The sequence below is a fragment of the Chenopodium quinoa genome, unplaced genomic scaffold (assembly GCF_001683475.1).
Source record: "Chenopodium quinoa cultivar QQ74 unplaced genomic scaffold, ASM168347v1, whole genome shotgun sequence".
Classification (NCBI taxonomy): domain Eukaryota; kingdom Viridiplantae; phylum Streptophyta; class Magnoliopsida; order Caryophyllales; family Amaranthaceae; genus Chenopodium; species Chenopodium quinoa.
Genome location: NW_018744113.1, coordinates 3101649 through 3116998, shown reverse-complemented (window position 1 = coordinate 3116998; position 15350 = coordinate 3101649). Strand labels below are relative to the sequence as shown.

The 15350-nt window shown below is 38.2% G+C and overlaps 2 protein-coding genes across 2 annotated transcripts; both read right to left on the bottom strand.

The window, feature by feature from the left end:
- Positions 1 to 4684: 4684 nt before the first annotated feature.
- On the bottom strand, positions 4685 to 7782 carry LOC110692590 (ammonium transporter 1 member 1-like). The gene is made up of 2 exons (XM_021869625.1): positions 7195 to 7782; positions 4685 to 5638 (listed from the first exon to the last, which is right to left on the bottom strand). Exons 1-2 carry the CDS (start codon positions 7689 to 7691, stop codon positions 4816 to 4818), a joined length of 1320 nt encoding a protein of 439 aa, XP_021725317.1. The 5' UTR covers positions 7692 to 7782; the 3' UTR covers positions 4685 to 4815.
- A 116-nt stretch (positions 7783 to 7898) lies between these two features.
- On the bottom strand, positions 7899 to 13811 carry LOC110692444. Its single transcript, XM_021869438.1, has 5 exons — positions 13766 to 13811; positions 13261 to 13665; positions 13107 to 13178; positions 12743 to 13006; positions 7899 to 7946 (listed from the first exon to the last, which is right to left on the bottom strand). Exons 2-5 carry the CDS (start codon positions 13645 to 13647, stop codon positions 7899 to 7901), a joined length of 771 nt encoding a protein of 256 aa, XP_021725130.1. The 5' UTR covers positions 13648 to 13665; positions 13766 to 13811.
- Positions 13812 to 15350: the final 1539 nt, after the last annotated feature.

Sequence of the window (15350 nt, the reverse complement as noted above, 5' to 3'; positions counted from 1 at the left end):
TAACTTTGTAGTCTCACTTTCTCTCTCGAAAATATTTTTTCAAAATGTCGAGGCGGCAAGGCAGGGAAGTGGCGGCACCGGTGGCCGGAGCAAGGGGGTTTGGAGGAGGAAAGGTATGTTTTTTTTTTGTTAATTTTTTTATTTAAAAAAAAAAAAAAAAAAACCGGAAAAGGTGGCGGCCCGGCGGCGACTGGTGGCTGGACGGCGGCGAATGGGCGGCGGCGTTTGGCCCAGACGCCGACACCACGGTTCCGGCGCCTGTCCCAGACGCCATTGCCACGGTGATGGCGCCTGGGCAGGGCGCCGGTACCACGGTGGCGGCGTCCACGTCAGACGCCAACACCGTGGCACCGGCGTCCTGCCCAGGCGCCACCACCGTGGCTCTGGCGTCTGGGACAGGCGCCGGAACCCTAATTTTTTTTTTTTTTCATTTTCTTTTATTTTTTTTTTGAATTATTTTTTCAAATTTTTTTTTTGCTTTTTTTTGTTTTTGTTTTTCCGTTTTATTTTTTAATTTTTTTTTTTACTTTGTTTTTTCCAATTTGTTTTTTTTGGGTAATTTTTTTTTTTGCTTTGTTTTTTCCAATTTTTTATTTATTTATTTATTAGGTTATTAATTTTTTTATTTTTAGGTTGTTAATATTTTGTAATGTTTTTAATTTATTTTCCATCATATGTATATTGTTTTATTTATTTATTTTAATTACTTTTTTTATGTTTATATTACATGTTTATATTGCATATTACATGTTTTGTTATTTTGTGTTAGGCATCGTATTTTCGTTCTGGGGCTGGGAAGAGTATGGACATTATGAGAAGTACGATCAACTCAATGGAGAGCTCGGGGCCCAGACACGTTAGATCCCGTGGTATTTCGGCCTCGGCTCGTAGAGAACGGGTGCACTATTCTGAGGATGATGAAGATGATGATGGTGATGAGGAGGAGGAGGAGGAGGATGCAGATGAGGATGTGGACGATCAGAGTGGACCATATGATGATTACGGTCCATTCAGTCAGAGGCTTGATGATGTGTATGAGACGCGTAGGGTAGACGTGCGTAAGGGTAGAGATGGTAGATTTGTTAGTAGATCTGGCACATCATCTGCGTCCACTGTGTCTGCGGTTAGCAGAAAACGGTCGAGGGCCGTTAATGATTCTTGGGTGGTGAGGGGCGAGGTGGCTGGGGGACCTATAGACGGGAGTGTGATTCCTAGCTTTCTAGGACACATCGCTACCCGTATTTGGGAGGACCAAGAGCGGGCTTTGGATAGCGGCATTTTGAAATGCCAAACCCGGGAGAGGACTTGTAACTTCTTGTGTAGTTGGGCTGAGGCTTGGCCGGAGGAGAGCGAGATGGTCGGCCGATTGAGGGGCACTAGAGTGAGCCACCTTCCTGCCACCATGCATGAGAGGATTGACTCGACGCTGATCACGGCTTTCGTTGAGCGATGGCAGCCGGACACGAACTCTTTCCACCTTCCGTTCGGTGAGATGACGATCATGTTGCATGACGTCGAGGACATCCTTGGGATTCCCGTAGAGGGAAACCGAGCATCTGTTGTCACAGATGCGGATCAGGCAGATTTATTGGCGGAGCTGTTGGCGGTGGATAGGGCTGCGCTGTACACAGCGGCACTTGGTGTGTGGGATCACGGCGGTGTTAAGATCGCAGCAGTTTTGCAGCGATGTTTGCACCCCACTTCACGTAGGACGCAGGACACATCAGAGACGTCCACCACGGCGACGACCACGACCACGACCACGAATGTACTCAAATGCACTCCTTTCCCGCCGTGGTTGTCGGCCCCGTGGTCGCTCGACCCCCTCAGGTTCCTCATGATCCAAGCACGACGAGTTGAACATGTCATGAAGTACGTGGGTAGCACTACGAATGATTGAAGGGTGGCTGGAGGACACTTGGTCAAACATCGAACGAAACTGCTCCAACTCCTCCTGTTCACGGTTGACTGTCTGTGGAACAACATGCTCTCCGATAACGAGCGTCCGCCAGAATGGATGAACCTGATCAACATGTAACGACGCCCTATCTTGCGTAATTACGCGGTGAATGGTGCATGCACAAGGTAGTCCATGAGTCACCGATATAGCACATCCGCACCGAATAGCCACTTCATCACCCAACTCCCTCATCCTGGTGTGCTCGCTCAGAATCAACCCCAAGCAGTAGTGTGACACACGACCATGGAGAATCTTAAATATGAAATGGCTATACATCGTGCCATGTCGCCGTCTGGAGTCCTCGAGAGAGTTCTTGATGCCGTTCCTCTGAGTATCAATAGCCTTGTTTATTCTCTCGAACAGTGTATCCAGAGCAGAGGTGGAAGAATCAATCCAGTCCTTCAGAGCTCTATGAGCGCTCTCAACTCTACATGTAGTAGTGTTTCCAAAATGAAGAACTTGGTTTGTCCAATATTTGACAAACTTTTCCCTCTGAGGCACCCACTGCTGCATCACATAGTCTACGATTGCCGGGCACCATTGGTATGCATCCTTGAAGTTATCCAAGGCTCGGTCGTACTCTGCCTCCGTGGTAGCTTGCAGGATCTTCCGCCACTTACCATTTACCAATCTCTCTGCTGAATCTAAGTTCTTGTTGAAAAGGTTGTAGGCTTTGACTTTCACGCAGTTGTTGATGTGCCATGTGCACAGTAAATGGCTCGACTCCGGAAACAGCTCCGCTATAGGGGCAAAGAGACCTCCCTCACAATCGCTGACGATGGCCGATGGCTGAACACTTGGGCCGATGTAATTTCTCAACTTCTCCAACACCCAACGGTAACTCGCAACCGTCTCATCCTTCATAACTGCATAACCAATCAAAAAGTTCTGGTTCGTTGGAGTCATCCCAACCATCTCAACCAGTGGAAACTTATACTTGTTTGTCTTGTACGTTGAATCGATCAGAATCACAGATGGCCAAGACGAAATCATATCAGCACAATCAGGATGCACAAGGAACAAATGAGTCACCTCCGATGTGTCTTCATCAGATTCAAACCAGTACAGGTAACCACGTGCTTGTGCCTGGTGTAGAAGCTGCTGTATAGGGTTCCTTCCCTCTGACCGTTCAAACCTCAATTTATGTCTGACGTTGTAGATGTGTCTTCGGTTTGGCTGGTCTTCAGGAAATTTCTCCAACACAGATGCTAATATTTTAGCAGGCTTCACTTGAGCATCACTCATTTCTTTTACAATTAGTTTCGCACCAGGACTTAGGCCACTTAACTGTCGATGACCCACTTCATATGCGATCATCTCATGGTTGTGATACCCCCATTTACCGTAACTCTTCACTTCCCAACCGTCACCCCTTTGCTGTTGTCGAACCTTTACTCTGAACTGACACCCACAACCTTTCCGCTTTGTATCAAACCGAATCGCTTGACTGAAATCTCGTTCCTCCCTTTTGCGATAACGGTCGCATCTCAAAATGCGATCCATTCTACCATCCCGTTGAGATTTATGAGTTGCTACTACTAAACAAAAACCTGATCTAATTGCAACATGTTTCGCCCAATCAACCGCTTGTTGAGCATCTTCGAACAGACCATCGTGTACAAAAATCCCACTATAATCATTTCCGTCTCCACCATAATCCTGCAACAATAACATATAAATATAATCACATAAGATTAGATTAAATTAATACATTTGACACAACATTAGCACAAAAGCAAAAACAATAATAAAATATAAACAACAAACAAAGAAATAAAAAACATAAACAAAAAGTATTCAAAAAAAAAAAAAAAAAACAAAACACAAAAATAAAAAACATAAACAAAACTTTAGATTAAATAAAAAAAAAAACCAAAAAAATAAAAACAAAAAAAAAAACATAAACATAAAAAACATAGCGATCAAAAACACAAAAATCAAACACAAAATTTTACATTACATTTTAAAACAATTAAAAACAAAACAAAAAAAAACCAAAAAAAAAAACGAAAAAAAATTGTAACACAAAAAAAAAAAAAAAAAAACAAATTTTAAATTAAATTAAAAAAAAAAAAAAAATGCAGTGGCGCCTAGCCAGGACGCCGCTACCGTGGCGGTGGCGTCTAGCCAGGACGCCGCCACCGTGGCGATGGCGCCTGGCCAGGACGCCGCTTTCATGGTGGCGGCGTCTTGGCCAGACGCCACGGCCACGGTGGCGGCGTCCTGGCCAGGCGCCATACCTACGGAGGCAGCGTCCTGGCTAGGCGCCACCACTACGGTCACGGCGTCCCGGCAGGACGCCAGCCGCCAATTCGTGGTTTTAGATGGCTTCGTACCTCCTTTTCCGGCGTCAACGGCGTCTCTCCGGTGCATCTAGCCGACGTTGAGGGCTCTTCGGTTTCACTCGGCGATCCAGTCCTGCTCCACATTTTTGGTGAGTGAAAATTTTCATTTTCGGTAAAAATTAAAACAAGGGCAATAATGTCAAAATTTTTAAAAAATGTGGGCTTTATGTAGAAAAACGCGGGCGATGTTTAACAAGTCCCTAAAAGTGAACTGGGCGGGAAAATTGTTAATGACATTGTGACAAGTGTCATTTTAGGTTCACTTTTAGTATATGTTAATTGATAAGGGATTTACAATTAGACTAATTGCTAATGAGTAAACAATTAAAATAAAACTAAATAAAGGATCCATCTAAATCCAAAATTAAATGTAATGGGATATGAGTTAACTTTTTTATGCATTTACAACTTTTAATTACTTGAAACTAAAAGATTTTTACAATAATTGAAGAAGACCAACTTTTAATTGATGGTACAAGCCTACAACTAGCACTTTTAGAAAGCGTAAGATTATGAAGTTGACCCATATCCATCAATTTTCCTTAATTGGATCCCTACCCGTTGGTTAGAATCCCCTTCATCATTATAAGCATAAGCGAATCCACCATGTCGGGTCAAATCCATACCATCCATTTCATCAACGGGCGATATTCGTAGAAGTTTGAGCTTATGAAGGACCAAAAAAAGAGGACCCATTGTGAAGCTAACCCACCCGATTATAGACAAGATTTGAACAACATGGGCTGCCAAAAGCCTACCACCCCCACCCATAAACAAACCATATGGTCGACCGGCTTTACCCGAGACCGGGTATACCTCGTCGACATACTTCTTGCTTGCAAAAAGGACCGTAAAAAGGACCCCCCACGCCCCACACCCGCCATGTAGTTGGGCTGCCTCCAACGGGTCATCATATTTGTATCGCTCTGCCAAATTATTTGAGCCCATTAGTACCCCTGCGGCCACAAAACCACAAATTATTGCAGCCCATGGCTCGACCACAGCACATCCAGATGTGATTGCCGCGAACCCACCCAATAAACCATTGCAAACATCAGTAATGTTCCAATGACCCGAAAGAATTCTACTACCAAATAATGTGGTTAGAGCGGCCGTGCAACCCGCTAATGTAGTAGTGACCGCGGTCCTTCCAACCGCGCTCCATTGACCATAGTATGCTTGTGACCCATCATAAGTCACAAGAATTTTAGTAAAGGAACCTGGGTTGAATCCATACCATCCAACCCAAAGTAGAAAAGTCCCTAAGACCACCAGTGAGGCACTATGACCCCTCAATGCAACAGAACGGCCCTCGTGGTCAAATCTTCCAATCCTACCAATAAATTAAATTAAATCAAGTCAAATTAACGAATAACGAATATAATATACTTTATTTGTTTTTTATACTTGCAACACTGTGTAAAAGTCAAACTGTTGTAAGTTTAAAAATCTGAGAAAGTATGTTTTAGTAATTATACAATATAAATTAATTGAGCCAAAAAAAACAAAAACTAATGTAGAGGCAACAAAAATAGTAGAAAAGATACCATTATTGCAATTTTACCAAAAACACTAGTATTAGTTTGCCAAGTATTTGAATTTATTTTCCTAATAATCCAATGCTCATTCTATAATCCCCAAATTCTTTTTGGTACTTGGTGAAATATTCTGACAATGCAGGACATATCTTCGAATAATTTCACCTAGAAATATACTTCCCATACTACAATGCTGATTGATGACAAAATTTATAAAGAATGTCAAATTGGTCAAAAGTTTAATAGTATGTGGTTTGTAATTGCTAGTAGAAAGTACGGCACGAATATGGTAACTAGCGTTTATTAAAAATGTTATATCCTCTAGTTTGCGTAAGTCACTGAATAAATAATAATTGACTCATATCATACCAAATGAGTAACACGTTTATCATACCAAATGAGTAACACGTTGTAATAATAACAAACAGATCAAAATGAAAATGATCTTGCTAACAAACGCCTTAGATAAACATTTAAATACTTTCTAAAATGGTATTAATTCGGGAAATTATGATAAAATTACGCGTTGATCGGTGTAATTAATATTTTAATTTTATTAAATATTTCATCTTTTAGTTATTTTATCCAATGCCCCCAGACGTTTGATAGTTTTTACCAAATGAAAATTATTACAATTACTCTGAAATTGGGGAAATATTAAAATTTTTGAGTGTCAAAGTATATGCGGAGCGTACTAGCTTGTTATTTACATTAAATATAAGTTAAAAATACCATTAAAAAACTTTTTGCACATTCCTAGTGAGATAAATAAAAAGAAACAAATTAAATGAATTATCTTTAAACAATCCAAAATCATAAAATTTGAATTTTAACTGTTAAATTGATAAATTTTATTACAATTATATACTTTCTTTGTTCTTGATTATAATGTTTAAACTATATATAGAGCCCACCTACGACATATTTTTAAAATTTTCATCATAGACGGTTCAAAATTTAATTCTTTTGTACAAAAGTTTGCATGTTTTATATATATATTTTAAAAAAAATAAAATAAATAAATAAATAAAAATAAAAATAGAAATCATATCCAAGGATCATTTTTTTTTTGGTGAAAATATCCAAGGATCATGGGTATATGATAATACTTCCTATGTTCTTAATGTGAAAAAACTTTTTTAAAATGACATTATACTTTCTCATGAAAGCTCCTAATAACTCTACTTTAAATTAACAACAAACAAGTACCAGACTTCTTTAATAAATATTTTACGTGCTAAAATGTTTCTCTACCATGCCAATTTAATTACTTGTTTGTTCACTTATATATCTAAATTTAACAACACTATCAACTCGACTGTTAAATCAGAACATAAAATTTATACATTACCTCGGACCTTCAATGAAGGCACCCCAAAATCCAGCAATTCCACCAACCATATGAACAACACCAGAGCCAGCAAAATCGATAACACCTGACCCAAACAACGGATGAGTGTTACCAGCACTCGCCCATCCGTCTTCTGACCAAAACCAATGCGAAACAACCGGGTAAACGAACCCGGTTAAGAACGACGAGTATATCAAATACGCCACGAACTGAGTCCTCTCAGCAATAGACCCACTAGTGATTCCGGCAGCAGCAATGGCAAACGACCATTGATACAGAAAATAAGGAAAATCAACGTCACTATTGGGAAAAGACTCGAGGGCGAAAAACCGGCGTCCGATGAAGGGGTTACTAGGTGAGCCGAAAGCTAAAGCGAATCCGAAGAGATAGTAGAAGAGAGCTCCAGCAGCCGCGTCAAGGACGTTGGTAAGCATGATGTTCATGGTGTTCTTAGCACGGACGGAGCCAGCGCAGAGCATGGCGAACCCGACTTGCATGGAGAAGACGAGGTAAGCGGAGAAGAGAAGGAAGGTGGAGTCTAAGGCGTAGGTTGTGGAGGCAAACTGTGTGGAGGTGGAGGTGATAACTTTAGCCTATGAAATAGATTAATGTACAATTAGATAGTGTTATTTGTTTTATTAAAACAAACAATTATGAACAAAAAAGTTAAATACATGTGATACATTAAAATAATTATACTCTCTTCATTCCTCGATAAAGACATAGTTAAACTTGACACGTATGCCAACGAACTGAAAAATATTTTAAAGAATGATATTATGAAAATTTATATTAATACATATTTAATAATATATTTTATGATAAAATTTATATAAATTTATTGTTATACATTAAGAAAATGATAGTTAAAGTTGGTATATGAATAGTGAATAAAACGTGTCAATTATTTAGGAAAATATAGAGTATACATTTTATGCAACATTTACTAGAAAGGATGCTTAAATATTACACGCAACAAATGTTTTTTTTTTTTATATATATATATTTTTATTTATTCATATGCATTTGTATCCTTCTTTCTCTATTTAACAATCAAAAACAAATTTTGCTCAAATTTTTGTGCAAATTCGGGCCTGTTCATATTTACGGAACTGAGCTGAACTGAACTGATTGGAGCTGAACTGAACTGAACTGAGCTGAAATGAATATTTTATGAGAGAGGGAAATTAAGAGCTGAACTGAACTGAACTGATTGGAGCTGAACTGAACTGAAATTAAGTAAATATGAACAGGCTCAAACGTTTGTTGCAAATACTAGTAATATAAAACAAAGCTAGTAAGTGAAAGTTCTCAAAAAAAAAAAAAAAAAGCTAATAAGTGAAATAAATGAGGTAACTCTTGATATACTTCGTATATAGCATACCACATAAAAGTGAGGGAAGTTTTGATGAACAGAAAAAATGATTCAATTGGAGCTTGTTTTAAAAGGCCAAAAGGGTACTGAGTGACTAGTAAGTACCTTCATATACTGTACAATATATCACTAGGTGAAAAAATGATTCAAAACCGGTGCCATAGGGTGTAATAGGCACCGGTTAACCGGTGCCATAGGGTGAAATAGGCACCGGTTAACCGGTGCCTAAAACTGCTCTCCCGCCATTTTTTTTGGTGGTAGATAGTTTAGGCACCGGTTGCTGCCTAACCGGTGCCTATTAACCAATTTTATTTTATTTTTTTCGTTTTTTTTCCATCGTGCAATAATATTTAAAAAAAAAACCTGCAATAATAATAACCTGTAATTCCAGCAATTATATTAAATATAATAATTAATAATTTTATTATTATAATAACTAATAATAATAATATTATTAATTATTACAATAAGCTAGATACAAAAATAATATTAGAAACAAGAATTCAATTATATATATAGATATAAATATTCCCAAACGCAATGCAAAAAAAAAAAAGTTGCTTACATATACAAATAATAGTAAGTACATATATAATGAATAATAAGTTATATAGTTCAAAAGTTAACATAAATAATTTACAATTACAATGCCATTTACATGTTGAAGGTGATAAAAGACGCCAACATGTCACGAACTTCATTAAGCTCCTTGATTGTCAACGGACCATCATTTTGGACCTTGCAAAACTTGAAATACAAAAACATTATTTTAAAAATAATTAATTAGGCAAACAATAGTATTTTATCAAATATTACCTATATGACTTCTATATAGCCCATTTACTACATTACTTATCAAATGAACTATTTCTTTCTCATAACATGTCAATATTGGATAGTTGTATGTGTGTAAGCCCTAAAATTGTATAGGAGAGCATTTTATTAAGGTTTATGACGCTTTTTACTCAAAATGGCCCGAATATGGCCTATATGACCTTACTTTGCCCATTTCCTACATTTCTTATTAAATGAACTTTATTTATCTCATAACATGTCAATATTATGTAGTTATAGGTGTATAAGGAAAGAAATCACATCAAAAGAGCATATTAACACAAAATGGCCCTAATATGGCCCATATGACTTCTATTCAGCCCATTTTCTACCTTTCTTGTGAAATAGCCTTTTTGTTTCTCATAACATGTCATTGTTGGATAATATTAGGTGTCTAAGGCTAGAAATCACATCAATATAGCATTTCAAGAAGTTTAACAACGCATTTTACTCAACATGGCCCAAATAGGGTTTATATGACTTCTATGTAGCCCATTTTCTACATTACTTATCAAATGAACTATTTCTTTCTCATAACATGTCAATGTTGGGTAGTTGTATTTGTGTAAGCCCTAAAATTGTATAGGAGAGCATTTTATTAAGGTTTATGACGCTTTTTACTCAAAATGGCCCGAATATGGCCTATATGACCTTACTTTGCCCATTTCCTACATTTCTTATTAAATGAACTTTATTTATCTTATAACATGTCAATATTATGTAGTTATAGGTGTATAAGGAAAGAAATCACATCAAAAGAGCATATTAACACAAAATGGCCGTAATATGGCCCATATGACTTCTATTCAGCCCATTTTCTACCTTTCTTGTGAAATAGCCTTTTTGTTTCTCATAACATATCATTGTTGGATAATATTAGGTGTCTAAGGCTAGAAATCACATCAATATAGCATTTCAAGAAGTTTAACAACGCATTTTACTCAACATGGCCCAAATAGGGTTTATATGACTTCTATGTAGCCCATTTTCTACATTACTTATCAAATGAACTATTTCTTTCTGATAACATGTCAATGTTGGGTAGTTGTATTTGTGTAAGCCCTAAAATTGTATAGGAGAGCATTTTATTAAGGTTTATGACGCTTTTTACTCAAAATGGCCCGAATATGGCCTATATGACCTTACTTTGCCCATTTCCTACATTTCTTATTTAATGAACTTTATTTATCTCATAACATGTCAATATTATCTAGTTATAGGTTTATAAGGAAAGAAATCACATCAAAAGAGCATATTAACACAAAATGGCCCTAATATGGCCCATATGACTTCTATTCAGCCCATTTTCTACCTTTCTTGTGAAATAGCCTTTTTGTTTCTCATAACATGTCATTGTTGGATAATATTAGGTGTCTAAGGCTAGAAACCACATCAATATAGCATTTCAAGAAGTTTAACAACGCATTTTACTCAACATGGCCCAAATAGGGCTTATATGACTTCTATGTAGCCCATTTTCTATATTACTTATCAAATGAACTATTTCTTTCTCATAACATGTCAATGTTTGGTATTTGTATGTGTGTAAGCCCTAAAATTGTATAGGAGAGCATTTTATTAAGGTTTATGACGCTTTTTACTCAAAATGGCCCGAATATGGCCTATATGACCTTACTTTGCCCATTTCCTACATTTCTTATTAAATGAACTTTATTTATCTCATAACATGTCAATATTATCTAGTTATATGTGTATAAGGAAAGAAATCACATCAAAAGAGCATATTAACACAAAATGGCCCTAACATGGCCCATATGACTTCTATTAAGCCCATTTTCTACCTTTCTTGTGAAATAGCTTTTTTGTTTCTCATAACATGCCATTGTTGGGTAATATTAGGTGTCTAAGGCGTGAAATCACATCAATATAGCATTTCAAGAAGTTTTAGGACTTACCTCATCAAGCTGTTGAGTGTCCGTACAATGAGTCACAATGTCAAGCATGAATCTCATCACATACAAAGCACAATCAAGTCCATTCTCTTGTTGTGCGCACTAGCATATGACAAACAAATCACATCAGTGAAACATGCAAAGGAAATGAGCAAATATTTACTACCATAGATTTTCAAGATAATCACAATATCATGTAAATTACCAACGGTGTCTTCCATGTTGGACCTTTTGGAGCACGACAATGTAGCTTCTTCATAACACTTTAGTATAAAAAAGTACATTCAAATTTTATTAGTCGTATGATTACTAAATTAGTTATTATTAGCAATAATCATCACTAGGTTGCTATATATATTTACTTTTGCAATATAGACTTCACGAGCCACTTCTCCGATGATCGAGCTGAATCAAGGTGATAAATTGTGTTAGTGGAATTACAAATCACCATGAGGCTCCAATGCTCCCTACATAAGTTCACAATAGACAAGGTAATTAATATTTAGGACTCAACATATAATGAGGCCAAATCGATTGAATTTGACATGGTTAGACTTACTCTCTATAACATGGGGCGAATATGAACTTGTCTCCCGCACGCGCTGATTCCCTTATACTCTGTTCAACATAGTACAACACGTCATGGGGGTTGCCTATGATTTTAGTAGTGGATAATTGCTCGGGGCATAACCACCCAACTTTACAAGGAGAATCAGTGTCAGTTAAGTGCTCCTGTAGTGCTCTGCGTGCATGAACATTGAATAATTTATCAGATGTAGGATAATCACCATCAATTTGAATAACTTGAAAAAAGTATAGATTATGTGGGCATTGAAGTACCTCATGAATGTTTGAATGAGGGAAATGTTAAGCTTTGCACCACGTAGAAATTACTTCACATCTTCTTTGCTGATTCATGAAATTGCATCCTCATCATAGTGGAACATTGCCTTAGGAAGTGCAACTTCCATGGGATCGACCAAATGACAAGCACGGTTGTGAAGAAAGGTCATGTCAGTAGAGAGCGATTGAAGAACAATGTCTTCAACAAGTGGAGTAGGTGGCATGGGTGAACCTTTCGAAGAGTGCAACTTCGACGCTTGTTCACTCTTGGACCGTTGTTCACTTAGCTTCTTCTTAGGTTGATCAATTCTTTTAGGCTTCTCCACCCTCTTTCTCTTTGAAGTTTTGCTTCCATTGGAAATCTGAAATAGTTGAGAAATGAATAAAATAGGCAAGTGAGTAGCCATTTCGGCTCAAAATGGCTTTATTTTGATGAATTGGACCCAAAAACTTAGAACTTGGCGATTTTTATGTAATTTCAAATGACAAACACTTATAAATATGTGATTATGAGTTGTTTTGAGATGCAAGGAGTTTATAAGTTGAGAAATGAAGAAAATAGGCAAGTAAGTAAATAATTTACCTCCTTATTAATCAACTTCACCCATGCACGTGGCCAATCAACGAAGCTATCTACAACTTGCCAAAGCATTGTTATCTCAACCTCCTCTATCGGTACGGGTAGTGGGATGTCTTCGAACCCCGCAACCACTGAATCGATCCCAACCGAGTAATGATGTGGCCCCGCCGTAGCACCCGTCGTCGGTTGGGCACTACCATACGCCACCAAACTCAACGCGGTACTATTTGCATGCCCCGGGGCTAGAAGTGCACACCGGGTGTCTTCCTACACAAGTATATATATAAAAAGAAGATAGTTAAATAGGACTTTTACAACAGCATAGATATAACAAACCGGTTCATTAAGGTAGAGGGTTACAAATCACCTGTAACTCTGGAAATTCATGCGGTGTTGGATTTTCAAGCTCCCTCGAGTCCGCATGTGTAGGAGTAGGAACCTGCAACAGTACATCAATCATTGCACCTCAAATCTCAATTAACTCGGTATTTTAAAACTTTTAATAACCCAATTGATTTTACCTCAGGTGGCACATCTTCACCACGTATCTCATCTCCTCCATGTCTATCACCTTCTCCTTGTCCTTTTGGTTCAGAACATGAGTCGACCGGGGTACTAGTGAGGAACGGCAAAGCCGGTAAGTTCATCAGATTCGCCCAAGCATTCAATTCACCAACTAACTCGTTGCGTACTTGTTCCTTAATTGATGCCACCTTGGCATCCAACTCCCCCGGTGAGTTAACACTGGCTTGAGATCTACCCGATTTTGTGTATTCGGGACCCATCACCTTATTCCATCCAAGCAATGACCCTCCTGAACCTACTACTCGTCCTGGATGGTATGGCCTTCCCAAAGCCATGGTGAAAGGGTCATTCTCCACACTTGGTTCAAATTTGCCCTCCACCATCTCTTGAGTGTGCTCAAGCTATAGCATAAGGAAAAATGAGGTCAGTAAAACAGTTAATGGTTTGTAGAGTGATTAGATGCAAAAGTGACTTAATTTCAACAATTCATAGGTAACTTACAAGCTTATCCGCCAGTTTTTTGGCTTCCGGACCCTTGATGAACCATTTTCCGATTTTCTTATCAAACGAACGGAGAGAACAAAAGAAATCACAGGCACAACTCACCAATGTAGTGATCGTGGAACTAGAGGGTTCCTTCGATGCCACTAGAAGCGCTTTAGGGTATAAACCCGAAGCGGCCCACTCAGGTCTCTTTTCAGCAAAAGTCTTAGGACCCATACGATGGACGTATTCCTTCTTTTCTGCATTCGCTTGATTTTGCTCTCGAAGTTCCTACAAAACAAAAAATGTTAGTCTCATTAATACAAAAAGTGTCAAGCTATTATTCAATTGAGATCAGATTTACACAAACTTACAATGGCTTTCTTTTGACTCTTCATTCTAACGAACTCTTCCCAATCATCTTTTGACATGGTCGGCCATATTTGCCACGGGAGACGGTCATCCTCTTTGGCATTCTTCTTCTTTGTTTGCACCTTCTTCTTCTTGTGGATCCACCGATTAGTTAACTTGGTCTTAAAGCCTCTGAATCTTTCCGCTAATAAAGAGACAAACACCCTTTTCTTCTCGGGATCATTAGGAATAGAAAACTGCCTCTGCAAGCACAAATTAAAACCGATTATTAGTTTCTATTTAGTAACAACCATAAGGTTAAGGTATCTTAAATTGTCTAAATGTGCCAAAAACACACTTACCCTTGTATCATCCCAAAATGCTTGAATCAAACCCGGAGGTACTTGCCGCATTACAAGTGTAATGGGGATTTTCCGCGAACATATGCCAACTTGATTAGCATATTGTCGACGCCATTTGGGCCCGGGTTGGCCTTTGTTGTCATACTCCAAGACCATGGGACCGTCCGGTTTCTTAAAGCTTCTCGTCGGACCCCTTCTTTTTCTTTCAGCCGGTGCCTTTTCCCCCCCTCCACCACCTGTGTTGTTTTCATCTTGTCCTTGGCCTTGACTTCCAGGAGTCGGGTTCTCACCAACAATCTCACGTGTTGTATTTACAATGGCTAGTGCACGTTCAGCTAACATTTCAAAATCGTCAAGCCTACGCTCGAACTCATCTTGAGCCTGATCCTCTGGCTCACCCAAGTCATCCTCCTTATTCACATCATAAGGCACATCACTATCATCGGAGTCGTCATCCTCGTACTCGTCCTCATACTCATCATCGTCAATGTCCTCTACCAAAGGAGGATCATGATCGTCCGCCATGAGATATAAGCACCTGTCAAAGCAATCATAAAACAATATTAGTGTATGGTAAAGTATATGCATGATAGTTATTATGGTTAAGTAGAAGCTATTTTAGCCATTTTCACCTACTTATTATGGTCCTATAACCTTGTATATGCATGATAATGAGTACAAAATTCCAATTTCAATCTACATATGGAAAATAGGTTGTTAGAATGAATAAATGTTAGTTCATACACAAAACAAAGGAGTTGGGTTAAGTAGAAGCTATTTATGCCAGTTTCACCTACTTATGGTCCTATAACCTTGTATATGCATGATAATGAGTACACTTAGGCAATTTCAAACTACAAATATATATTATTTTTGCCTAATTATGCTCC